General features: G+C 36.3%; 1 protein-coding gene across 1 annotated transcript in view; it reads right to left on the bottom strand.

The window, feature by feature from the left end:
* Window positions 1-26,514, bottom strand: part of SPEF2 (sperm flagellar 2) — a 194,538-nt gene that overhangs the window by 81,023 nt on the left and 87,001 nt on the right. The window contains exons 17-21 of the mRNA XM_064375924.1: window positions 25,868-25,976; window positions 24,730-24,887; window positions 22,985-23,158; window positions 19,234-19,308; window positions 4,748-4,896 (exon numbers count right to left, since the gene is read on the bottom strand). Coding sequence (XP_064231994.1) covers window positions 4,748-4,896; window positions 19,234-19,308; window positions 22,985-23,158; window positions 24,730-24,887; window positions 25,868-25,976 — 665 coding nt within the window. The remainder of the gene's footprint in view (window positions 1-4,747; window positions 4,897-19,233; window positions 19,309-22,984; window positions 23,159-24,729; window positions 24,888-25,867; window positions 25,977-26,514) is intronic.

Here is a 26,514-nt window from a genome sequence, read left to right as displayed (position 1 = left end):
ACGAAGTGAAACTTGGGCATAGAAATTGCAGCTTGCTTTCTTTTGCATTCCCAGAATGGAGTACAGCATTTACACATAATGGATGCTCAATAAATGTTAATGTGGATGTCAGTAGGCTCATCTGAACCCAGTTTTATCATCATATTAATTTTTTTGGAGACTGTATGGCTCCAACTAATCCTAAAAATCTAAGATCTTATGTCTAATCATATCTCAAGAGTTTTTAATCTAAGTTAAACATTTACAGTTCTTTTGATGCCCCTCTAACATTTCAACACCCTTTCCTGACCTATTTCTCTCTTTGGTTTGTAGTTTGTCATAATTTCTCTTAAAGAAAGTGATATCCAGAGTGGTGCTAAAGACCATTTTTAAAAAGCCCACTACTAAATCTCCCTCCTGGTCAACTTCGATCTATTAATCAACACTGTGGACATGAAGAGCTACCTCCTAAGAATGGGTCTAATTGAATTAGTATCCTGCTCACAGCTCTCATTTCTCTATAATAACTTCATGAAGAAATTGTCAAATACTATTTTGAACTCAAAAGATACTGTGCCTATGGTACTCCCTGATCCACCTATCCAGCCTTGCTCTCAAGGCTACAGCAGGAATGGGTCAGCTCAACAGGACTTATTCTTGCTGTGCAGGCTCCAAATGATCATCTTTATAGTCTATAGGTTCTCAGAAGTCATGTGTTTAATAATTTGCTCTTAAATTACAGCAAGGATTAATGTATAAATTATTGGTCTGTATGTTACTAAGTCCCATTGCTTTTTCTTGCCTATTTAGTCATTTATCTGCATATAGTTTGCCAGAATCCCCTGTACCCTCTGTGATTTCTCTGAGTTGTGGATAATGTCATATCTGTAGGTTCTTCCAGTTCCTGAGATGTAATTTTTCTGGGTCTGGGAACTTGAAATTACGTGACGCAATGAGGTGCTCAGAGCTGTGCTTTACAATTAAATAGTTTTCCCTTTGATAGAGAACACAAATCATAGTAGGAATTCAGTAGCCAAGGTGGTATTCTCCGAAGTTTCAGAGATCCTCACTTTACATAGGCATCGTCCAAGTTCCTGAGAGGAGTACTTTGCTCACATGAACAGCAGGTTTATTTAGAAGTACCACTGATCAGGTCTTCTACCTTTTTCCAATTTGACTTCCTCTCTGTCACATTTCCTTCCATAATGAGTTATGAAGCTAAAAGAAAATGTTCTAACTATCAATACCAAAAATTCCAATTAACCTTGCTAGAGGGAAGCCTAAATTATATTTCTGTTCTCTCTGTAGGAAGATGAGTTTACAAAATCATTACCACATGTAAAGAACTGCAAAGACATCGAATAACAGAAGTGTACTGGTCACCTAAAAAGTGTTTGTGGTACTTGTCTGTTTCTTCCAGTTAAAAAAATATTTCTTAACTGAAATCAGTTCTAAATAAATATTCACTTCATGACTGATTCTGTATTTGCAATTTTGGGCTTTTTATTTTAAAGAGAGTCTACCAAGTTTCTAGAACTCACAAAACCTTATTACTACTATTAATTAATTTTACTTTCTTTTCTCATTTAAGATGAGTTCAGGTTACCCAAGCTGGGTTTCCATTTTCAGTCTTCTATTATCTTGTTAGACAATGTAACTACAAAATCTTTTTGTTTTTGGCATTTTGGCAAAGACATCTACACATATCCTTGACTGTATTCTTTCAACATGTGAATGCCTATGATGGGCTAGATACTCATTAAATTCCTCTCCTTTTATAATGTTCTCTAATTTTTTGAATGCCTTTCCCATCCCCCAAAATGTTCTGGGATCACATTAGTTTCCTTGGTGCATAATTGGGATTTTAAGGGCAAATTTTCTTCTTATTGGAGACCATCCATTTCTCTTAGAGCCTTATTGCCCTTTAGAATCTGATTATGATTTCACTATAGGTTTGAAATATGCTTTCCTGATAAGTAGGGCACATGTTTCTTATGTTCTGCCAGATCCTTCCTTTACTATTGCACCTCCTTTATTAATAATTTCTCCTAAATTATTGATCATTTCCATTTACCTAATTGTACGTGTTTGTTAGTCAGTACTAAATCCAAAGCAAAAGTCCTCCATAGCCCCTGTCTCTATTTTGAATGTTGAAATTGTCAGCAAGGCCAGTAGAGAACTGATCAAAAGCTCTGCTTTAATCTGAGTTATACTGTTGGCAGAAGAGTCTTGTGTCTGGCAGCCTCCTGAAGAAGGACAGGTTTCCAAACCCAGCACACATGGCCCTGTGGCCCCTAGGCCCAGTTTCAGGGAGGAGTGCTGCTACAGGTTGGTTGAATGTGACTGAGGGCACTAAGTGGCCCCCCGAGGTTTGGCTGCCTCTTTCATGAAGTCCAGGCCTTGGAAGTCTGTACTTGTGATTCCACAGGCTGGAAGCAAAGACCTCTCACTCTAACTGCCTTCTGCGTTCTCTCTGCACCTGCCCTTGTGGCTGGCAAAGGGAGGAGATCCCAGGCTCTCCTCACATTTGGCTGCTACCTGAATGCTATATGAAAGCAGCCTCTATTTTCTATCTCCCTCCATTTATCTATTGAAGTAAGGTTGACCTGGGCCCTCAGAAGGTCTGGAAACAGGGTTACCAGATACAGTACAGGATTCCTAGTTAAATTTGTTGTTTAACTGAAATCCAAGTTTAATTGGGCATTCGTCTTCTTCTTACTTGGCAGGTGTATTAGTCTGTTTTCACACAGCTGATAAAGACATAACTTGAGACTGGGAAGAAAAGATTTCGTGAGACTTATTCACTATCACAAAAACAGCATGGGAAAAACTGGCCCCTATGATTCTATTCAACCCTGGTGGGCCCCTCCCACAACACATGGGAATTCTGGGAGATACAATTCAAGTTGAGGTTTGGGTAGGGACACAGCCAAACCATATCAGCAGGTAAACTCAGCAGTTCATGTGTGGGGAGTCTGGAGTGGAAACGAACTAGACTGGATCATGTGGCCTGCTTTGCTGTAGCAAAATGTGTTGACTACCTGATCTTTCTTAGGAAATGAGAGGTCTGTGCTGTGCATTGTCCGTGTTTCTCCACATCAGTTTCCTTCACCTTGCTTAGTGCCTGGGGAGGCTAATGCATGTAAGCTAATTCAGGAAACTCCCTGGCCCTCCATCTTCTTGGCCAGAGTGTTTTTCTGCTCCTATTTGCGGGGTTGCACTGCATCCTTCAGGGGAAGGCCACAGCTCCTGTCAGATGGCCCTCTAAGTGCAGAAGTCCTCTTGAGGCCCAAGGATCTACTCCCTTTCTGCGCCTCCTCAGCCTAGGGGCCGTAGTGACCCCCAGCTGTCCCTTGTTGGAGGGGAAGGAATAATCTAATCCTTGTAGGTTGCCATACTTACTGCCTCCACATTTGTATCTTTTATTCCACTCTCCTCAAATTATCATGTTTTCTATAGAATCCTGAATGCTAGAAAATCTATGTGGAGTGTGTACCATATTTCAATGTCAATTTTTTAAAAAAAAATTCCTGCTCTTTCTTTCTTGTCTCTATGGAGTTAATTATTTCAAGGGTTTCAAGTTTTGGAGTTAAGGAATGAATTTAGGTGTTTTTGCCCCACACTCCCCATCACTTACCATATTGTATCATTTTAATTTTATCTCATTCCCAACACCCACTTCTATATCTTGCTTCTATGATATGTTTTTGAATCTACATATACTAATGTTAATATATACATTAAAGTAGCTTCTATTTGGCTGAGTGAGGTCAATTACATACATTCATAATTATGTCATTTATTACCATTTTAAAATATTTTCTATTCTAATTTCCCTCTCAATGCTAATTAATCAATTAGAAATCTATCAAGAATCTGTTACATACTCTGCACTGTGTTTGTGTTGAATACAGTGAATTATTCCATGTTCCTACCCTCCCCAAAGAATTTATAGTTTAATTGGGAGAGAAGACATATCCTTAGGAAAGCTCAATAATAACAACACAATTTCTGCATTTCATAATTGGGTCTCAAATGCCTGGCACAGATGGTCGCTGCTGAGTTCATCAGAGTGAGAGGTCATTGGGGACTGGAATGAAGGAGAAGGAGACCTTGACTTTTAAAAAGCTCTTTGTCATTTAAAAAGTTTTAAAGGAATGACCATTCTGTGGACTTTCTGAGAATTCATCTGCCAAAGCAACCAAAAATGGTAGATGGCAACTGGGCCTTGCTGGTTGAGCTGAGTGAAGTTTCCAGCAGTCCCCTGGGACATCTCCTTACCTTACACTAGCATAACCATTAATGTTCCCAGGTCAGATAGATGTCTGTTCTTTTATGGGTTTAGTTAGCTTCAAAAATATTCTTCTGCTTCTAAAAAGTCAAAGGTTAAATTTCATTTAAAAGCGTTATGATAGGGGTATTAAAAAATGAATAAAAGCCTAGAAATTTGCTGGATATGTGTTCTGGGGAAGTCATTCTTCCAGGAATCTGCATCTCTGTGTATCATTGGGAAGAAAATTATGCCTCACAGAACCCATTTGTTCCCCCATTTTAGCACTCAATAGCAGTTCAAAGCATGACTCAGAAACTCAAGGAGGAGGATGAGATATGGGTCATTGAGTAGTCTCAAAAAAAATCTTAGCTTTTTGATGGGTAGATATATTACCTGCTGTAAAAGGCCTTCAGGATGTTGCAAATGACAGTGAATCTTACTATATGCAGGAGAAAGAATGGATTCTTTCTCCAGCTTGATTCTAAATGGCCATACCTCAGGAACTGGTTCATTCACATAGACCCATTCTTCCGATCCTGGCTTAGGTAGTTGAGGCACTATTGCAACAGGTGATACATCTGTAGAGTCAGCAGGTGATTTCTTTACTGGTGCTTTTCCTCCTGATGGTTTTCCTTTAGGAGAACCTTGAACATACATATCAAATTATTCCAATACAAGTAAATGAATGGGACAGAATTCTGGCGGATAAATAAATCTATAATTTTCATGGACTTCAGGCAATTCATTAATTACATTTTAAGCCTTTTTGAGGAGTCTTACAAAAAACGCTTATTCTCCATAGCCCCCAAATTAACCAATAATATTAATAACAGTAAATGTTTTAAAGCAATCCAACCTATCCAAGTGGCTAATAAATTTGATATTTTATTTTCATCTCGGTCTTTGCTTTTACAATGAACATGTGACTTTTATAAAGTTTAGACTCTAGAACAAAATGTGTTTCACCTACTATTTTAAAAACTGGCAAATTAAACTGTCTATCCTGAATGAGAAAGAAAGTAGCTAGAACATGAGTGGTGCTCTTGGTATCCCTTGGAGACCCGGTGAGAGGGCAGAGAGAAAGGAGGATATTATGAGTCAGCTAGAGTAGGTGAGGGATGCAGGGGAGGAGAAGAGAATTGTTATAGCTCCTGAACAGTCCCTGCACATGACACAGGGTTTCTGTGGGGAAATTATATTTCTTGCTACAGTCAAGGAATAAAGATGAAGGTAGTTGCTGTGCCATAAGCCTGGCAGATTCAAGGCATGAGAAAGAGAAGTGGAGGGGAGGGTTAGAGAAGGGAGGGGAGGGGTGTGGAGGGCAGAGCAGGGCTTGGGAAGAAAAAAAGAAAGAGGAGGTCTAATTTTCAATTCAGAATCCAAAAAGGACATTCACTTCACTTTCCCTGATAACATCAAGAGGGGAATCTAGATCTGTTAAGTGGTACCCTAGGGTATGAACAACCTTGGTCCTTAACTCAGAGAGCACTAATATTCCCTGGAAAGATCAAGTTATTATAGTTTGGAAATTCACTCCATTTAAAATTCCACTTACCTTTAGATTAATTATTGAATTTTTCAGATGCAGTTTACAGACACCTGTAGAACTAGGAACACTTTCTTCCTTCAAAATATATTTCTTTAATGAGTATTGTTTAATGATAAAGCTGTTTAGAAAAGCAAATACATCTTCCACTTTTATGTTAGTTAAAAATAAGTGGATTATAAGTAGAGGAGAAATTGTTAATTATATCTTGTGGACAGTGTAGGTGATCCCTATATACTTAAAAACAGTATTATCTATAGATCTGAAGTTATATCTAAATTATATAAAATTTAGAAAAAATTAAGAAAGTGTTTGTTTAGGCAGTAACTGACAATTTTCACAATCAGATGTATTTTTCTATATAATGATTTTCATTGAACTGAATCTCTGGTGAAGTACAAATGATAACTCTATGACTAATTTAAAATGAATTTCCTAAGCAAAATTCCTAAGAACTTTGTAATGATAACTTAGAGACTGGAATGAGTTTTTTTTTTTTCTTTCCTTAAACATCATGACCATTTAGTGAAAACTGAGAGAACCAAGGAATATTTCTGGACTATTGTGCTTTGATTCTATACAGCTTGTATTTAACTTTGAACAATGAAAATGCTGAAGGGCAAAATATTTGAATGAATAAAAATGTATGCATTAGTGAATATTCACTTTTGAACAAAATCTTTATAAGCATCTTAAATGTAACATTAGCAGCATTACTTTTTAATTATCATCAATACAACCATATGAAGGCTTTGTTTTCTAATAAGATATTTGCTTTCACTTGTAGAGTTTGGATCATTGAGTCCTCAGTATAACTATTCCTCATGCTCATGAGTGAAAGGTTTGGAAAATTATCTATTATTAGCATATGGCAAAGGTACATATTAGCATTTTTTTGTTATAAAAACTTGACAGTATCACACAGAAGCTCATTGTACTGGAATGAGTCCAATAAAAATAAAATGCAGTAAAAAGAGAAATTCAATTTTAGAACATTGGATTTTAAAAATCAATGTTATAAATAAAGAAATAAAGACAAAAATGACAGAACAGTAAGGTTGAGCAAAGAAGATAATAATAGGAACTTAGTGAAGGTCTGAGTAATTAAAAGTCAAGAGTTGGAACCAAAAGTTACAAGTAAGGAAGTAAGTAGTTAATTCTAAGAGTTTCAATTGATGAAAGGACATTAGGAAAACCAGACACTTTCAAATTAAACTGGCCTTCCTCAGGGAAGTGAAAGGATTGGGAGGTGAGAATTGTAGGAGGGAGGAAAAGATATAGAAAGTCTGATTTATGTGTTTTTTTTTTCCTTTTAAGAAAGGCATTATTGTTACCTTTGTGTTGCAAAATATGTCCTGTAGGACTTGATTTAGTTAACAGCTTCACTAGATAGAAACCAGATCAGTTAACAGTGGTGGCTTTCTTACTGCCTTGGGGGTCAACTACCTTCAGCAAAAAACAACTCTTTGTTAACAGATGCCAACAATGGCAACCAAAGTGGAGATTTAGAGTGTCTTAGATAAAATTTTAGCTCAGCAATGGAACAGACTGAAGCAACATGACCAGGAAGAGGAGAGGTTCACTGTTAGGCAAGGAGCCAGAGACTGAACATGTGTTCTCAGAACTCACTATTGAAAAATTATTCTGAAAAAGCTCATGGAGGGAAAGCTTTTTCTGCTTACTGTCCTAAAATTTATACTGTTATTCTGTGTACAGCTAGAGAGACAGAATGTGGATGACTATAAATGAGACTGGTTATCTGGGGTCACTTATAAAACTTAATTTTAGTATTTTTATAATCAGTGATAAGAGGGAACTCTCCAGGTCAGCTTTAAAAAGGATTCCCCTTTCTGCCCACTCTCTTTAGTGACTTGGTCTGGGGCCAATAATAATAGTCCATATTTATTTACAGTTTATTCTGAGCCAGACCCTGTACTATTTACTTTTTTGCACATTTACTTATTCTTTATAATAGCCACATGAGTAGATACTTCTATTACTCCATTTCATAGATGAGGAAATTGAGGCATATTAAGGTACAGTAACTTGACAGAGGTAACCCATATATGGTAAATGGCAGAGCTAGAATTTCAGTGTAGGCAGGCTGGCTGCAGACTCCATGCTTTTGATTGTCATACCTCATTGCCTTTTAGTGTCTGTTAATGCAGTTCATATTGATACAATGTTCTTTTGATTCATACTTAGAAGTTTGCAAACTCAGAGAAATTCTTATACTATTATTTATTATCAGTTTATTTTAAGATTATTTTTATTTATATTGCATACTAATTTTCTTTTTGGTAAATTTTTGGTAAAATTTTTTAAACTACAGGCTGATAAACAGATTCATTAAAAGACTCATACTTAAAAGCATAAATAGTATTTATTTTATTTATTTAAACAATTGTAATGCTATTGAGGCAAAATCCAGGGAAGTTATGAGCAATTTAGTGTGCAAATTAATGTGGGAGTGTAGATTATATTTTCCAAAGAGTTAAGAGGCTTTTCTTTTGTTTTTTTTTCTCATAGGTTAACAGTTCTTAATAAAACATTTCTTTATTCATTTTGACTCTAAATTTCCTCATCTTTGACATGGTAAATTGATAATTTCTACTTCATAGATGATTGTGAAATTTAATGAAATTATATATGTAAATTATCTTGTGTAGTGCCTGGTGCATAAAAGGTACTTTATAAGAGGTAATTTATTATTATGTTTATAAAATGTATTATGAAAGAAGACTATGGTTGAATTTTGTTACCAGAACTGTGATGGATCATAAATTAATCACCAGTTTTTATATGTATGGCATCAACCTTCCAATGAAACCCAATGTATTCTGCATTTGCTATAGACCTATGACGAATGAAACCCAATGTATTTTGCATTTGCTATAGACCTATGACGACCTTGCATTTTGTGCCACATACTATCCTCTGTTAAAGGTCTCAGGTGATAAAAACCTATTTTAGAAACTAATCCTGTTAAAACTTAAACCCATCATACTTCCTTCTTCACCTTGTTTGTCAGGTTGCTCTGATTAATGAGTCATCACAATAAGCATTGTGCCTTTGAGCTGAATGTGCTAATTTCCTTCTTTCAGGGCTTTGGATTTTTATTTCTATTTCAACAGCATTATTATAAACATGTTTTTTTATTGTAATCCAACATAAATATCTGAAGGAAGGGGTATGTTATAAATAATACACTAGAGATCATTGAATGTTTCTGATTTTCCAGTGGCTACAATAGAGCAGTAAGCCTGAGGCTCCAGTAGAGTAGTTCTCAAATGCTAATGATCATCAAATCCTCTAGTGGGCTTGTTAAAACACAAAACTGCTGGGCCCCACTCCTGGAGTTTCAGATTTAGTAGGTCTTGGGGTGGGGCTGAGTATCTAGATTTCTAACAAGTTCCCAGGTGATGCAGATGCAGATGCTGCTGGTACTGAAACCACACTTTAAGAGCATCTGCTCTCATAGATGATCTGGTTATTTCAATTTCATTTCACTTTTGTCTTTTTTCCTCTGTTCTCTCACATCCTTCAAAGTAAGTGTCATTAATGAGACAGCCAGGTGGGAGGGGGTCCCTGGAGAAACTTCAACCAGCCTGCCTGTGGGGGTTCAGTCAGGATGGTGGGAGAAATTGTAAAAGTATAAGAAATAGTCACAAACTTTCCTGGAAGGCTAGGAGGTTTGCATAGTTTCAGTAAAAGGTCTAGCTGAAGGCAGTCTAATCCTCTTGACCTTGAGTTAATAGCAGAAAAGCAAATAACAAAGGAACGTAGAAGAGTTTATCTAAATAGCTTGTTTACTCATGTGGTCTTAAAAGTAACCTTGAATCATTCACAGCCAGGATGTCTCTCTTGGGGGTGGACAATGTTAATTACCTTCTAGTACAACCTTTGTCATTTAATCTGTACTAAATAAATTCAAACTTTGCTGGCTGATCGAGGCCACACTGCAGACTGAGGCAGCAGAGCCCCTTAGTTGGACTGAAGGCAAGAGATCTGCCTGTCAGGCCCACTAAGTGTATGTTATTCTTCAGTGTATGTCATGCAAGCCTAGGTTTACAGATCAGACCCTGGCACCTGCCCACTAGGGTGGAGCCTTGGGAAGTTCATGCCATTTGTGGTAGGGAGAAGCCTGGCCCCTTCTTCTCCTGTGTGGAACCTGGGATTCAAACTGCCAGGCAGGAGGTGCTGTAGCAGAGAGAGTCTGGCCTTGGAAGAGTCCCTGTTTCCCCCTTTTTTCCTGTTTAAGCCCAATAAAACCCTGCTTTACTCCTTTTTAAACCATGTGAGCCTAAATTTTCATGGCTGTGGAACAGACAAAAACCCCATCTTTAGCTGAACTAAGGAAAAGTCTTGCAACATTTTTGGCACCCAATGTGGGGCTTGAGAAGTAGTGAGTGAAATGGGGACTCAAAACCTCTCACTGTTGCTTCTAAGCCTTTTCATTCTTGGACTTCTGAGGGTGGGGGAAAACAAGCCCCCAACTCCCATGAATCCCAGGCCTTTTCATGGCCTTTTCCTTTTTTTTTCAGGACAGACAAGTGAGCACCAGCTTCCTGATGCTCCCTGCTCCCTGCCAGGGTTGGGACACATGGCACCAGGGTCCTGAACAGCTGGTTGGCTGGTTCCAAGCCACAAGCCACCACAGCCATCCCCTTTCCCAGCCAAAGAGTTTTACTCCATTGGACAGTAATGGAACTAACCTCCCTGGTGTAGAACAGCTTGCATAAAAATAAGAGGTTCTTCCCCAGGCATTTTTACACGTTTTTTTTCTTCCTTCTTCTCCACCCCATCAGCAGTTTACCCTTAAAGTTTTTTTCCCCCACTTTACTAGGCCAGGCCCCTCAACTAACACTGTTTATATTTTCTGTAAAGTTTTAATTGTGAAAAAGGATTTGTGGGGCTAGTCTTGGGCTGTGGCCAATCTGGTGTACTTTGCATGTCTGTATGGTTTGTGCCGATCCATCTTGCTTTACACCCTGGGGGCATAACTGCTTAGCAAGGCTTTGTTTAGCAATACTGCCTTAGGGGATGAGCCCTCTCTGGTTCAGTATCTGCATGTTTTCCTAGCTCTTTCTCTTAAAGGATCCCACCCAGCAACTGAATTTTCTTCTGCCCATGTATGTACTGTGTGTGATGTCTATGAAAAGAGCTCTAATTAATTTGTCATAAAGAAAGACAAGCACTTGGATCACATAATTTTTTTAAGGGAAGTTAAAAGCTGTGGTACCTTTTAGTTCACGTGACTTTAATCTTTAAGAAATAGAAACAACCCTAAAGGCTATTGGTAAAATGCAGGTCAGATGCAAGGTTTGCTAAGTGTTTTAAGGTTGCAAACTGCTTTTTGGGTTTTGAGAACTATATGACATGCTGGCTTCACAACTGGTAAGGCCTGGGGACATATGGAACTAACCTCACCCTTAATTAAGAAGGCAAACCTTGGCTACTTAGCACACAATTAAAGCAACTTACCAAGTTTTACCTTAAAGTTAAAATTCTTAGGAGTTAATTGAAACTACTAGAAATAGATTTACATGCAAGGTATGTAAGAATAGTAAAATGTGTTTTTTTGTAAAAGGTTATAAGAAGGCATGGAAATGTAAACCTTTGCCTAGAGTTAAAGGATTGTTTTGAGTTAAATTAGGAAAAAGCTGAAGGTTCAAAGAAGTGGTAGAAAAATTGTAGAATTTAATCTTGCATTAAAGGTTCTCTATTCGAACATATTGACTAAATTCCAAAAAGGTTATTATATGGTTTTCCTGTAAATTAAGCATTGAAATAAAAGCATAACAAGGTTTTCCTAAGGCACTAATCTGCTCTTTGGCAAAATTTGTAAAGGGATATTGAGTCATCAATTGGCAAAATAAATAGTCTATGGTAATCTGCAATTATACTTCATACTATCAAGTGCTTTAACTGTATTTAAAAGTCTTCCCAAAATCAAACTTCAGTATCAAAAGTGTCTTCCCTGGCACCTGTCTTTTTGAATACTTCAAAGGGTCCTGAAGTTTCCAGAAAAGAGAGGTAAACAGGATTGTTTGACAGGTTTAGTACATGGGATTGCCAAAATGATGCTCAGTCTTCTTTAGGTTATATCTTGGCAAATAATGCTAATATATATTCCAAAATTGTATAAAATTTCTAAAATTCTAATGTCTAAGTATTAGTTAATTATGGTTATGTTATAACTATAATTATAATTAAGGTTATGTTATTAAAAACTACAGAGATAACCAAATTAAGGTTATCATAATTAAGGTTATGTTATTAAAAACTACAGAGATAACCAAATGTCTGTGTCAATCATGTTTCTAACTGTAACTACCTTAGACATTTTGCTACCACAGACAATTGTTTTATTTTAATCCTTTTCAAAGATGGTTTATAATGAGCTATAAATTTTAATAGATGCTCTCAAACACAGGTTTCTGATAACTTTGGAGATTGTGACATTGGAATAAAAGAAAATATACAGGACTCATAAACAGCTGAAATGTTCATGAATATATTAAGTGAAGCAAGAACTAAATGGACCGAACTCAGAGAGCTGAAGCAACCTTTTTGACTTTTGCTTGGAATGTTGCTGATCCTTGTTTTGTTTTTCAGAGTTAAGGAAACTTACTTTGAGCTATTTACAGCCTTTAATAATTAAGCAAGGTATACTCCTATGATCAAAATTTGCAGCATGTTTATTTCTCTATGCCTGGTTCCTCCAGAATTTAAAGCCTATCTGTGAGTATTCTTATGGCAATATGGTTGTTTGCATCAGTGCAATAAAAATCCATTTTTCTTTTGCAACAGGACACAATTGGAGAAAGTGGTTATTTTACTAAGGCTTTGACTGGAAGGGTATGATTCCTTTTAAGGAGTAAATCTCTACCTGCAGAGCCAATAAAAGCCCAGTAGGGAAATTGGCCTCATACATTCATCTACACAGTCCCTGTACAGGGTTCCTGACCTATGGTCAGTAAAGAATGTCACTTTTTAACAGGTCCAGGAGCTCCAAGTTTATCTTGGGACCATAGAGGAGAGGATCACCCAATTCATAGGTATTTGAGGATACAAACTCATGATTAGGCCTGGCTTTAAAAGGTCTTATCTGAGATTCTTTGTGGAACAGATTTCTATCAAAGCCAATCCAAAAGGCCTATGTAAAAGTAATAGTTCTTGCTGCACTTTATTCAAATGATCAGGCCAAGTATAAGACGAAAATCTATTTTGCAAACTATTCAGTTCTGTGATGATTGTTTAACAAAAATGAGGACTGGAGAGACAGAAATCACATTTCAAAACTTATCATATATTTATCATTAAATTCTAAATTCGTTAGTTGTTTTTAAGTTTTCACCTACATTTTAGACTAATCGTGCTTGCTCCTGTGAACCAACCAGAAATTTCTGGCTGCAGCTCAAAAAGAACAAAAAGGATTGGTAATGTAAAAATCTGGATCGATATGCTAGTTCCACGCAATTATCCTGCATATCCTGCCAGGTGATGGGAATAAATAGCATGCCCATCACTCAGAGGTTTCCTTTTTGAGAAAGTAAGACCAAGGGAGCTAACCAAAGCCAAGCACCACGCACCCAAATCTTAGCAAGCATAACTATAGCCACCAGTTATCTGGGTGTGCCACAAGATATCCTTTCCTCTTCCTTGTTGGAAGAGGACTCAGTTCCACAGTTTCACCTTAGCATTCCACTTATAATAAGGAGTCCATGCAACCCCTGAGACATATTTTTGTCCCAAACTCAATTTCAAGCTTTGAGTCAAAGCCCTAGGAAGGAAAGCTGGATCTAAGGGATCCAGAGGCAAATGACAATAGAGGTTAAAAGGCACAGCAAAGGTGAATGTGGCTGATTCCTGCTGATTAAGCCAAGTTCAAGCTTCCTGTTTCATGGATAAAGGCTACATTAGTATCCAAGACATAAATGATATCTAGGGAACTCCAAGGATACTGACAGCAGGGGAGATAAGGCATACATGGGTAAGAGCAGATAATTCCTATTGTGTAGGGCCTCTCTGCTTCAAGGCACTTTGGCACTCATGGTGGGACCTGCCAAAATTACTCAGATACAAAGATGTAAGAGGGAAAGAGAATACTCTTTCCTCTCCCTCATGTAACCTGGATATCTGCTAGGAAGAGAAGGGAACCAGGGATGCCTATTCCCCTCTTTCTAGATGGGTAGCTATTCATCTTCATTCTATATCTCTTTTGAATGCATCCTGACCTCAGGGATTCCTTTAAAAGGTGCTACTTTTTTCTTTCTCCTCCTCTGTCCTCTCTTAACAGATAGGTAATTGTGTCTCTGTACCATGGGACACTCACCTTGGATGCATCCTCTGGACTAGAAAGAGTTAATTTCCCAAATTTTAAACTGGTTGGTTTAGGATTGGTCTCAGGGGAAGGGAACCCAGAAGCCTAACATGCCAGCAAATGTGTAGAGTTTTTTTGTTTTTTTTTAACCAATTGGGGTTCTGTCCTCCCTCTCCCTGTGCAAACTGGTAAAAGACCTCAGAAGTTTTGACCTGTCCTTATCACTCCCCATGTTTCATTTTGATACATGTTTTCTAATAACCCCATTTGTCTGCTTTTGCCTTCAGGCCATCAAACTCTAAACGGTCATGCAACCAGAGCCTCTGACGGTGGCCCCTTCTGCTGGGAACCCTTAAATGGTCTCTGAGGGAGCTCTAGCTGCCATTTCCCAAGAACAGCACCCCCTGTCAGCTGGAAGCAGTTAAGATAGGTCTTGTCCTTATACTTAATCTAACAGCAATTAGATGCACTTCTTTAGAGGGGGGAATCAGACAGCCAGGTGGGAGGAGGTCCCTGGAGAAACTCCCACCAGCCTGATCACTAGGGTGGAGCCTTGGGAAGTTCACACCATTTGCGGTGGGGAGAAGCCTGGCCCCTCCTTTTCCTTTGTGGAACCTGGGATTCAAACTGCCAGGCAGGAAAGGCTCTAGTGGAGGATCTCTGGCCTTGCAAGAGTCCCTCTTTTCCTTTTTTTTTCCCTTTTCACCCAATAAAAACCTGCTTTACTCACCCTTTAAACCATCAGTGAGCCTAAATTTTCGTGGCTGTGGGATGGATAAGAACCCTGTCTTTAGCTGAACTAAGGAGAAGTCCTGTAACATTAATGCTTATAATATTGATACTACATTTATTACATTAAGTGGCCTGGTAGCACCTACAATTGACCCTATAAGACAACTCAGGAGGCAAGCACTGGAACAATACTAACACCAATACATGTGACAGAGCATTGGAACTAAAGATGGTGTGATTTCCAAGTGTTTGTTCCAGAGAACTCTGATCCCAACAGATTCTTCTTCAGGGAGAATTCTTTATCCAAAATGTTCTGGGATCTTACATATGGTGTATCCTACTCCCTTTGAAATGCACATTGTCATAGAAAAATAAATCCTGTAATTAAAAACATTTTAACTTGATGTAACTTGGCATTTTCTGAATTTAGTTGATTATGGAAAACTTTCTTCATTTGGCTCCTAATTAACATCTCTCCCAGGTAAGGCTATATGTTTGAAAAGCCATTGTTTAATAGAGAAGCATAATGGGACAGTGGCAAACTGGTTCAAGAGGAGGCGAAATATTTTAAAAACACTCTAAGTACCATTGTTAATGGCATCTCAGTGTCAAGATTTGGGAGGCAGAAGGGTAGAAACTGATCTCATATGCAGAGAAGAATATAAATGAATCAAAGACATCAACAGCAGGAAATTATGATGAGTTTGAAGAAAGGAGAAAATAGATGGTTCCTCAACTCGTAAGTGACACTTTAAATGTAATTGGTATCAATGGCCTGTGAAATAAACAGATGACCAATTAATGGTGTTCATTCACCTGAAATGGTGTTAATTTGAAATATTAAGAAATAAAATCATTTCTTCTACATGAAGGAAATCCAAAGCCACGCTATTTATATGTAACAGAGAGACTTTTAAATCTTGAGAGTTCACCTATCTCAAATATTACTTAATGCAACAGAATAGTAAAATAAAAGCAATAAATATTTGGAAGTCTTTGGAGTTAGTTAATTTGAGCTGACTACATGGCTCCGATGTATATATTTTGCTGTTGAACTTGTGTTTACCTGTGAATTGTTTGGAGTCTGTAAGCTTTTATTAAGGATGCCCTTAGAGCATGTGTTAATTATGTCTAATTTGATGCTTTGGTACATAAGTCTTTTTAATTTCTATTTTTGATGATTCTATAATGATGTTTCATTTGCTTTTTTGATTCTGATGAGAAAAAAGAGATGAGTAATGTCAAATATGAAAATTATTCTATTAGTAAACAAGTAAGAGCTGAGAACAACTTATAGCCCTTAAAATTTTAACTAAAACTTCTATCTCAGTGTTAACTCACCAATTAGGTCTAGTTATATAAACCCATAATATCACATAATTAGAGAAGGCTGAGGTTCCCTTTGAGAATCATGGTTATATATATATTTAAATGCCCAATTTCTGTTTTAGCACATTATGTTTTGAACATTACACACTCTTAGACTGCAACAGCATTGGCAGTTTGTGATGAACAGTTTAAAAAAGGCATATACTTCATGACAATGCTGCTTGGATGAACCTGGAAGAAGTAAACTGCATGTATCCATAACTTCATTTCAATCTTTAGTTAATTGGTTGCTATAGTAACTTCAATGTGAATCTAACTGATGTGCTTTATAGAGCTTGGGATTTTCTTTCACCAACTATCAATTACTTTAAAAATTATATCCCCCTATTTCACAGAAATAGTTAGAGTAAAATACAAAAAAAAAACATAAATGAAACTAGGGTCAGAAAAAATCCAGCTTAAAGTAGAAATTCAAAATCAGGAGAGGAATTAGAAGGCAGACATTGAGATCTAGGTTCTTGCACAGATACTAAACCTGAGCTATGAGTTTTTTCTGAACTTCTAGTCAGCCAAAACACAAAGGCAAATGCTCTCACTTAAAGGTGCCCATTAATCACTCAGAGGAGGAGACATTTTCCTGTCCCTTGATTCTGAACAAAATTTATCACCTAGGATTTCATGTAGGAGCCACTGAATGATGTAGTGGGCATAATATTCCTTAAGAAAATATAGTACCAGGTTGTTATTGGTATAATAAAACTTTTACCGCCACTGCTATGTTATGTGGTAGAGGACTTTTTATCAAAATGTTGAGGACTTTTTTTTTTTTTTTTTTTTAATTGCATTTTAGGTTTTGGGGTACATGTGAAAAACATGCAAGGTTGTTGCATAGGTGCTTTTTTTAAGACTGGAAGTTTTATTTTATTTCAATGGACATTAAAGTTGGCTTACTAAATTCTAAAACTAAGCAAAGTCATTAATGAGTTTTGAATGAAAACATGGTCTTCAGAAAAACTATTCTTAACAGAATTCTTTACAACAAAAAATTCTATAAAAACTTAAATTTGGCCAGGCGTGGTGGCTCACTCCTGTAATCCCAGGATTTTGGAAGGCTGAGGCGGGGAGATTGCTCGAGCCCAGGAGTTTGAGACCAGCTTGGGCAATATGGTGAAACTCGATCTCTACAAAAAATACGAAAATTAGCCAGGGATGGTGGCTATACCTATGGTTCCAGCTACTTGAAAGGCTGGGGTTGGAGGACTCTTTGAGCCTAGGAGGTCAAGGCTGCAGTGAGTCATGATCACACCACTGCATTCCAGCCTGGGCAACAGAATGAGACCCTGTTTCAAAACAAAGAAACAAAAACTTAAAATCAAACATTTTTGTTTCATAATCAAACATTATGCAGAAGAAAAACTTTGCAAGCCTGGTATTTTAGAAATAGTATTCCATGGATAAAGACATAGGCATTTACAATTAACTGAAAAAGGCAAGTAATGCAATGCCACCAGATTAATTTAAGTTGTAAGGTTCCTAGGAAGTAGGGAAGCAGTCGGGGTGGGGGGTGGGGAACCAACCTCCCACTTATCAAACAATTAAAAGAAGCGAAACAAAAAAACCTATCAACAAAACCTAAAAACAAGCTGGACTTAATAGCCATGGAATTGTAATATTGGCAAAAACAACAACAACAACAACAAGAAGTAAACACCAAATATGAATGTCAGGTCAAAATAATTTTCAATAAAACAACATCAACCAAAATAACCTGTTAATGCTCAAATAGGTAACTTAAAAGTACCTGACTGTTAAAAAAATAGTTACAGAGTACATATCCAAATACCCTAAAAGGGACACCAACCCTCATAAATGAGCTTTTAAAAGTTTACTTATTGTGGGTGTATGCATAACATAAATTTTCCAGGGAATTTATATTCTTTAAAAAAGCACAGAGTGGGGTTGGGGGAGGGGACAATAACTCAAAGTTCTCTAAAATATTTGCAGGAGCTCTTTAAGGTTCTCTTTACTCTTAGATGGTTGAAGAATTTTCTAAAGAAACTCAAATAAGTAACACTTAATAAGAATTAAAATCCCTTGCATGAAATATAAATTAGAATAAAGTAAAAATCATTAAAATCCTTTGCCAGTATGTAGTTACACCAAGAAGTTACATCAAGCTGTAAATATTTGTTGATTCCAATGCTTTTTTTTTTTTTTTTTTGAGTGAAATGGTACGATCTTGGCTCACTGCAACCTCCGTCACCTGGGTTCAAGCGATTCTCCTGCCTCAGCCTCCCTAGTAGCTGGGACTACAGTCGAGTGCCACCACACCTGGCTAATTTTTGTATTTTTTTTTTTTTTTTTAGTAGAGACGGGATTTCACCATGTTGGCAGGATGGTCTCAATCTCTTGACTTTGGGATTTGCCTTCCTTGGCCTCCCAAAGGGCTGGGATTACAGGATTTAGCCACCATGGCCAGCTCCAGTTCCTATCTTTGTTTATAAATTACTGGATTTAATTATTACAAAAAATGTGGGACAGGTCTCAAAAACTACCTTCAAGAGTTCCACTAAAATTAGATGGCAAAAATCAAATATTCTACTTTAGTTAACAGTATCGTATCAAGGTTACTTCCTTAGTTTTGTAAATGTTCTAAGGCAATGTAAGATTTTTATTTTATTTTTTTACCAATGTGCTTATCAGTGAAGGAAATTCAATAAGAGATCCAAGAAAACTTGATTCAGTATGTAATTTTCTGATGGCACAGTTTAGCCCAAGGATAACAGCTATAATATCTCTGATGAATGGATATTCTGCATATTAGATATTCTCTAAAGTATCCCTGCCGGCATCACTTTTCTCAGCAGGGCCTTTGGTAAGCACTAGGATACAGAAAGTTTGAGGTTATATTCTTTGGCACAGTTTATGATTTACAAATGCCTGAGAGAAGTAGTCAATGTATACCACTACACAAATCTAGCTATTTTCACTGAAATAGTTATAAAATACAAAATTACATGTAATCATATCTATTTTTATCTGCTGTACCTTTTCTTTTGAGTGCGGTCTCACCTTTCTTTCCTTTTCCTTCCTGAGGAGATTCTTGCTTACCAGGCAGGGCTTCTAAACAAAATTCAACACACAAACATCACTGATGATTTACTTCTATAGCCTGGGCTATATGATTTGCAAGCAAGCTAATGCTATTTCCCATAGGTAAACAGTTACATTTGTGAACTGCATAAAATGGCTCAGGTCTTTACTATGAGTTAAAATTACTCTGAAGACAGACTATGGACTGAAACTTCTGGAATGATAGCTCTAATAGCAACATTATTCTCTCATATTGAGACATTTAGTCCTAACTTTAATATAAACATTTGGTAATGGATTTGATCATAAACTCTTTAATGGAACTAGCTGTGGTGTTTTTAAAAGATAATCACAAGTCCATTTGAAGCATATGGCTGTATTTGGATTTATTTCAACTGAATGTGGCTATACAATGAGACAACTGTATCTGTAATAAAAGTGATGTCAAAGCTGGGTACGGTGGAATGTGCCTGTAGTCCTAGCTATTGAGGAAGTTGAGGCTGGAGGATGGCTTGAGCCCGGGAGTTTGAGTCGGGCCTGGGCAACATAGTGAGACCCTGTTTCTAAAAATTAAATAAGTAAATAAAATGATAAAATAAAATAAAAATGATGGCCACTTTGAAAAAGAGTTATATAACCACATTGTTTTGATATGCTGCACCCTTGCACTTCTCTTGGTCACTCGCCTTGTAACTTCTACATTTTTCATTGACTGCAAAATTGTAATGCAAAGAATGATGTGAGTATATTTATCTTAAATTCCCTGGGATATAGTTCAGAAATATACTGGAAGGGACAAATTGGAAAACTGATGATTTGGAGATACCCCAATTAATGAGTTTGTTTCTTGAAAAAAATTCATTACATCCTGCATCATTTACCAAACAAATTTAATTATTCTTTCCTTGGTCCTGGGCTATATTGTTTTCCTTCATTTTAAAGGATGAACCAGTATGGCAATTTAGATGCCTGTGATGGAGAGAGACTCCCTCTAACCTATTGTTTTGTATTTAGAAGTGATAGTTATAAGAATGTATAAATGCCTAGCACCTCTCACTTACATTTAGATATCACAGACATGACAACCAAGATTCCATAGAAATGAGACAGGTGACTTTGTTAATCTCTCTAAATGAATGTTTAAAAATCCAAATAGTTGATAACTAAATTTGGAAGAAAGAGGGAGGAGGGATGAAAGAGAGGGACAGAAAAGAGGGAGGGAGAGAGGAGAGAGAGAGGGAGAGAGAAAGGGAGGGAGAGAGGGAGGGAGGGAGAGAGGGAGAGAGGGAAGAAGGGAGGAAAGGAGGAAGAGAAAGAGGGAGGGAGGAAAGAAGGAAGGAAAGAAGGGAGGGAGGCAAGAGGGAAGGAAAGAAAGAAAAACCTAAATAGAAGTATAGGTAGTATTATTCTATTGTGCCATACTAAGAACTAATTCTCAATTAAATACTGACAATTGATACTGCATTTGATAATAGACCCTTTAATGGAACATAAATATGAAGATTTTAAAATTTAATCCCAAGTATAATTGAAGCAGATATATAATACAGAACTTAATAAAATATAGAACAATTTTTGAACAAAATAACTGTTAGGAATTCAATGTGCTAGCCCCTTTTAAAATTTTTATTTTGTTTTTTAGTAAATAATTCCTCTTTTCATCTCAACTTCTACTGAAGACTGTACTTAGATGTTTGAATAGGGTATGTTCAGAAGCCCCAGGCTTTCATGTCTAAAAATGTTCCATTTTAGAAAATTTGTGAACTATTTATACAAAAATTTTAAAAACCTATGACAAACGTTCCTCTCCAAAATTGCTTAATCAAGATTCTCTCAGCTGCAGGGGCAGTGCCATTTGCTCTCCTGCCCCATCGGTGCTCATCATACTGAGGTTGGATGGCAGCAATTGGGACTCTGGAGATTAACCTTTCTAAACATTCTTAAATATCAGGCACTAGCCCTGACATTGGTGGGAAAAAAAGACAAGTACAACCACTCTTTAAAGCAACAATAGATTTATTATTTCTCCAATGAACAGTATTCAAGAATACAATTACAAAATAGCAAATTTCAGAAACTTAAAGACTGAGCTTTCTTTATCAGAAATACTAGAGACTGGTTTCAGGGAATGGCTCAAATACATAGATGCTCCTGACTGGAGCAAGCTGAGGAGGAGCAAGAGATGTAGAGCCATAGCCATAGGTTAAAGGATTTGATAATTCCAGGCTCACTTTAGCCACTGTGAAAACTGTCTTCTGAAGTTCTTTTTTTCTTTTTCTTTTTCTTTTTTTCTGGAGGCAGAGTCTCGCTCTATTCCCCAGGCAGGAGTGCAATGTCGCGATCTCGGCTCACTGCAATCTCCACCTCCCAGTTCAAGCGATTCTCCTGCCTCAGCCTCCCGAGTAGCTGGGATTACAGACACCTACCAACACGCCTGGCTAATTTTTGTATTTTTAATAGAGATGGGGTTTTGTCATGTTGGCCAGGCTTGTCTCGAACTCCTGACCTCAGGAGATCTGCCCTCCTCAGCCTCCCAAAGTGCTGGGATTACAGGCACTAGCCATCGAGCCCAGCCTGTCTTTGCTAGTTCTAAAAAGCATTTAAACGATTTCTATTTTCATTCAGACCTTCGAATTGTTTTTTAATTTCTTAATGAAACAGTGGGAAAAGGGTGTATATTTAATTCATGTCATTGTGTTTTATTGTTTATATGATAAAAACAGTTTTTAGAGTTTGTGTGTTTTCCCTTTAGTAATGTTCTAATTTCCTGGAGTGAAATAGTCTTTAATATACCATAATATATCTTACTAAAGTCTTCAAATTTCTTTGTTTATATGAATGAGTTTAATTTAAAAAATTCAGACCTATCTCAAATCTCCATGAAGCAGAAAGACTATGGAGTTTAGAAATGTCATGACACAGTATCAAAGATACTTAGACATGGTATAACTGCACAGTCAGCCATTTATAAAGCTGAAACTAGAAACTAGAGCCTTATATGTTTCATATACACACACAACAGGATACTGACACTTTACCAATAGCATGCATTACAACAACAATTGAGCACTTTCCTTTCGTCATTATATTCACTGTCTACCATTTAATGCTAGACTTATCGTCCTTAGTGGTTAAGGATCTAGAAAAAAACTAAAAATGTTCTCTACCTAGGCTCCACACATATATGTTTACTGAGATGGCAGGAGCTTGTTTCTATACTTTTATAATCACATAGTCCTGAAGATTTACAGTTACATATAAATTCTAGTTCTGATGGTTGCTGTTAATTTGCTCCCTTATTCTGGTAGAAAACCAGCTATACTCATTCTTATTTTATTAAGATATTCTTACTCTATACATAAACGTAACTCTATAGTTCAGCAAACAGATGTGCATCCTCTTGATCTGCCTGAAGTTACTTGTTACTCTGTGCCTTTTCCTATTCTCATCTGTGATCTTACTCTTATCGGTAGACCTAGGTGTGATGACTCCATGTCTCCTCCTACACAGTGAAGAAGCTGGGCTTTGTAACAACGATGCTTTTAGCTACTATGAGGGCTTTTCCACTTCCATCTGAGTGTGAAGCCTTGTTTCATATGATTGAAGTTGCCCAAAGTCTGAATGTAGATAGACTATAATTTATAATTCTTTACTGAGTAAAAATAAGAAACTAAGAAACAAGATTATAAATCATTCTGTCAATCACCTGATTTAGGTTTTCCTTTTGCACTAGGAGTTTTTGAAGGTACATGCTGAAGATGAATTTCCTTCTCTTTTTCTGTTTCAGGAGGAGGAGCGGGAGAAGGTGCAGGAAGTGGAAGCTCAGCTAGGGAAGCTGCTGCTTTTTCCACAGCTTCCTTTTCTTCTAATTTCTTCTCAACTTCAAAAGGATGATAAGAATTGACCTTCATTAGAAACTCCAGACATCTAATATTTCACTTGAACTAACAGAAATCTAAATTAATATAAAACACTCTTACATATTTAAAGCTAATTCATGATTTACCACATTCTTTTAGTTTTAACTTAATCGGAATGTTTAATATGGAACACTGGGCTAGGTTAATGTTTATTGTTTTAATGATTAAATATTTGTTAATTACCTGTTTGAAGTATACATCTAAAATAAGTGATAACTAAGTGTATTAATGTAGTCAGTTTTTATTAGAATGCAAACTCTTTAGGAAAATGTGAAGTTGAGTCTAATAGTTGGCAAAAACAAACTGATTCTAACATGTAGCATCAAGTCTTTATGCGTTAGAATTGGTTTGTTTTTGCTTCCCCAAGACTTTGTAAGATTGCTATGGAAGGTTTCTCCCTCCTGTCACCCTCGTTTCTATCAAATGACATGTTAAGCCTCTTAAAATACAATATGATTGTTTTTTATTTGAAGGGTTCATGCTGGTGGTTTTTGGAGTAGGCATTTAGATGTAGGAGCTTGTCTTTCTAAGTGTGAGCTCCTGGATTTCCATGGTGATTGTGGTTTATGGCGATGGGCTATTTTAATATTAGTTAACTGACATGTTATGGTACTTTAGGTCACAAATTTAGTGACAGGAGGCAGTATGCTTTCAAGGCAACTTTAGAATCCTTTTGATACTATTAACTTTGACCATTTTTTATTATACCAAGAAACTGTAGTTGCCAGTATAATTAGGGGTGATTGATAAAAAAAAAATGAAACATTTCTTTTTCAAATCATTTCTTGAAGGTAAAATCTCAATGGAAATCTGACATTGGACTGAACTTAAAATCTCTTTCAATAAAAAACTTCAATAATAGTATAAACAGTTATTGGGCAATTATCATTGGTTGAATGAAGGAGAAATATATCTGGGTAGTTTAATGTGTGTGAGATATAACATGAAAGCAAGTTAATAAATAATGATCAATTAAATTAATAATAATAAAGAAACTCATAACAAAATAGGTGGATTTGAGAAAAAACGAATTGCCTAGTGTGTTCATTTTAAAAGAAGAATTCACACAGTTTCTTTATAATACTAAAGCTAACAAAGAAAACCTTTACCCTTATCTACAATATCCCTAATTTTCATTATTTTTTTTTACTTAAAAATATCTAATTAACAAATAAAGATTGCACATATCCAGAGGGTAAAATGTGAATTAACATCTTTAAATTTAAGTCTGATGAGTTTTTTTTGCTGTTGTCTTTACATGAAAACAATGCTTTCAGAGAGATGGCCTCTTTTTGATTAAAATAAAAGAGAGAAAAATATTTTATTCAGAAACACATACAACAGAAAGCTAAAGCCAGAAGCAGACAGAAGCAGAACACACTTGTAGATAGTATAAATCCAAATATAAGAAAGAACATTTCAAAAAAAAAAAAAGAAAGAACATTTCAATCACATCTTCATTTCCTCCCAAACTTATTAAAACCACACATTTTAGTTGCATAAACTAAAAACTATAAACAAATTTAAATACCTTTATTCTTTTTTTTCACTATTTCAGTCGCAAAAATTTCTTTTAGTTTTTGACATAAAGAGTCCTTATCTATTTCAGCATTGATTTTTATCAAAATATTTTCTGGCTCTGAAAACCATTGCTCCAATAAGGGCCAGTGGTCCAAGAAGCCTATAATTCTGCAAAATCAAAATATTATATGAATATCTCATGCTGATCAAAAGATTAGAATGACATTAAGTATAATTTATCCAACATGCATAATGGAAAAATGGGCTGCCAATATTATTGAAAAAGAAACACTGCTATTTGCTTTAGGTTAAAAAAGAAATATTTAATATGTTATCAAGACATATTTTTGAGATGTATGAGTGTAAAAGAGGAAAATGTCATTGATTCAGGAAAATGTTCAGTATAAGTTTGGGTCTCTAAGTGAAAATCTAAGAAAACATCATCTGTGCTCACAGTACAATAACTGAACGCTCTTCGGAAGGTAGCTACAGCCTGATTCACCTCGGCTATCTATATTTTTCTAAGAGATAGAAATTAAAGAGGTCTTTGAGTAAGTATAGATGGTTTAGACTTATCTGCTTTACTTAAAAGTGTTCTTGGAATAATTCTTAAAACTGTTTTTTTCTTCCTCCTGGAGAGTAGACAGCCTTAATGTAGCTCAAATTATTCTTCTCTGGTTCATTTCATATTGTTGAACTTTTCAGGGTTTCATAAAAAAGTCTAATTTGGTCTAAATTTCCATTTCCAATGGAAAATTGCAAACAACCAAAAGAATAATTTTATTTTACCAAAATAGAAGTAGTTTACATGCTTGGCTCTGTGAAGTTCCAGCATCTTCACTTGCATTTCCTTAATGAGTGCTGAATCAGGATTCCATAGAATTAACTTACAAGTTCATGTAACCATAAAGGGAAGCATTTCTTGATTTAATTCTTTTTTTTTTTCAGACTATAATGACTTGCACTCTAAATGTGAAAACTAGCACATAAATATTTTACTAATTATCAAAACTACTTTGTTTTCTTTTACCTGTAAAAGACTGAATGCTAAGAAATGGATATTCTTCTAGATCTGATGATTCCAAAGTGGTTGTCAATTTATTCAGAGAGCATGAAACAAGAAGCAGAGCATTTAGTTAAAAACTAACCTATGTTGTATCTGGTCTCTTAAATTCTGGTCTTCATTTTTATCTTGGCTTTCAGCAGCTACACGTTGACTGATATCTTCTTGAGCAGTTTTATAAGAAAATTCTTCAGCTATGGTATAAAACTGATTTAATTAGATAATTTTCAAAACCAAAGTTGCTACTTACTGCTAAAATATACTGATGCAAGATGCCAAACAGATATGGTTGCCGTATTTGGTCCAATGTTTCTCAACAATGATTTAAAAGAGGGACTCCATGTTTGGATACCCTTCCACAAACACTCTCGTGCTAGTGGAAGCTGTTTTTCTCTATCCTGGATTTTCCCTCTGCAGTCCCCTTCCATGAACACTCCCTTCGTGGAAGCCTGTCTTCGCCCTCCTAAACTCCATCTCTCTCTATTCCCTTCCACTCAGTGTGGAAGCTGCTTTCCTCTCCTGGATTCCATCTTTCTAGATTCTCTCACTCAATGTGAGAGTTAGCTGTTTCTTTCTCTCTCCTTCTCCTGTTTCTCTCTCTATATATATAAAGAAAAGAGAAGAAAAGAAAAAAAATGTTTTAAAAGACATTGAAAGAGTATAGTTTTGAGATAAGAATTTGATTTTTTTCTTGGAAATTGTGGAAAATAAGAAATATATTAAAGAGAAGTT

The sequence above is a fragment of the Aotus nancymaae genome, unplaced genomic scaffold (genome assembly GCF_030222135.1).
Source record: "Aotus nancymaae isolate 86718 unplaced genomic scaffold, 86718_ANA_hifiasm-v0.15.2.pri h1tg000014l, whole genome shotgun sequence".
NCBI classification, from domain to species: Eukaryota; Metazoa; Chordata; class Mammalia; order Primates; family Aotidae; genus Aotus; species Aotus nancymaae.
The sequence above is the reverse complement of the archived record's forward strand: the minus strand, read 5'-3'. Positions and strand labels throughout refer to the sequence as shown.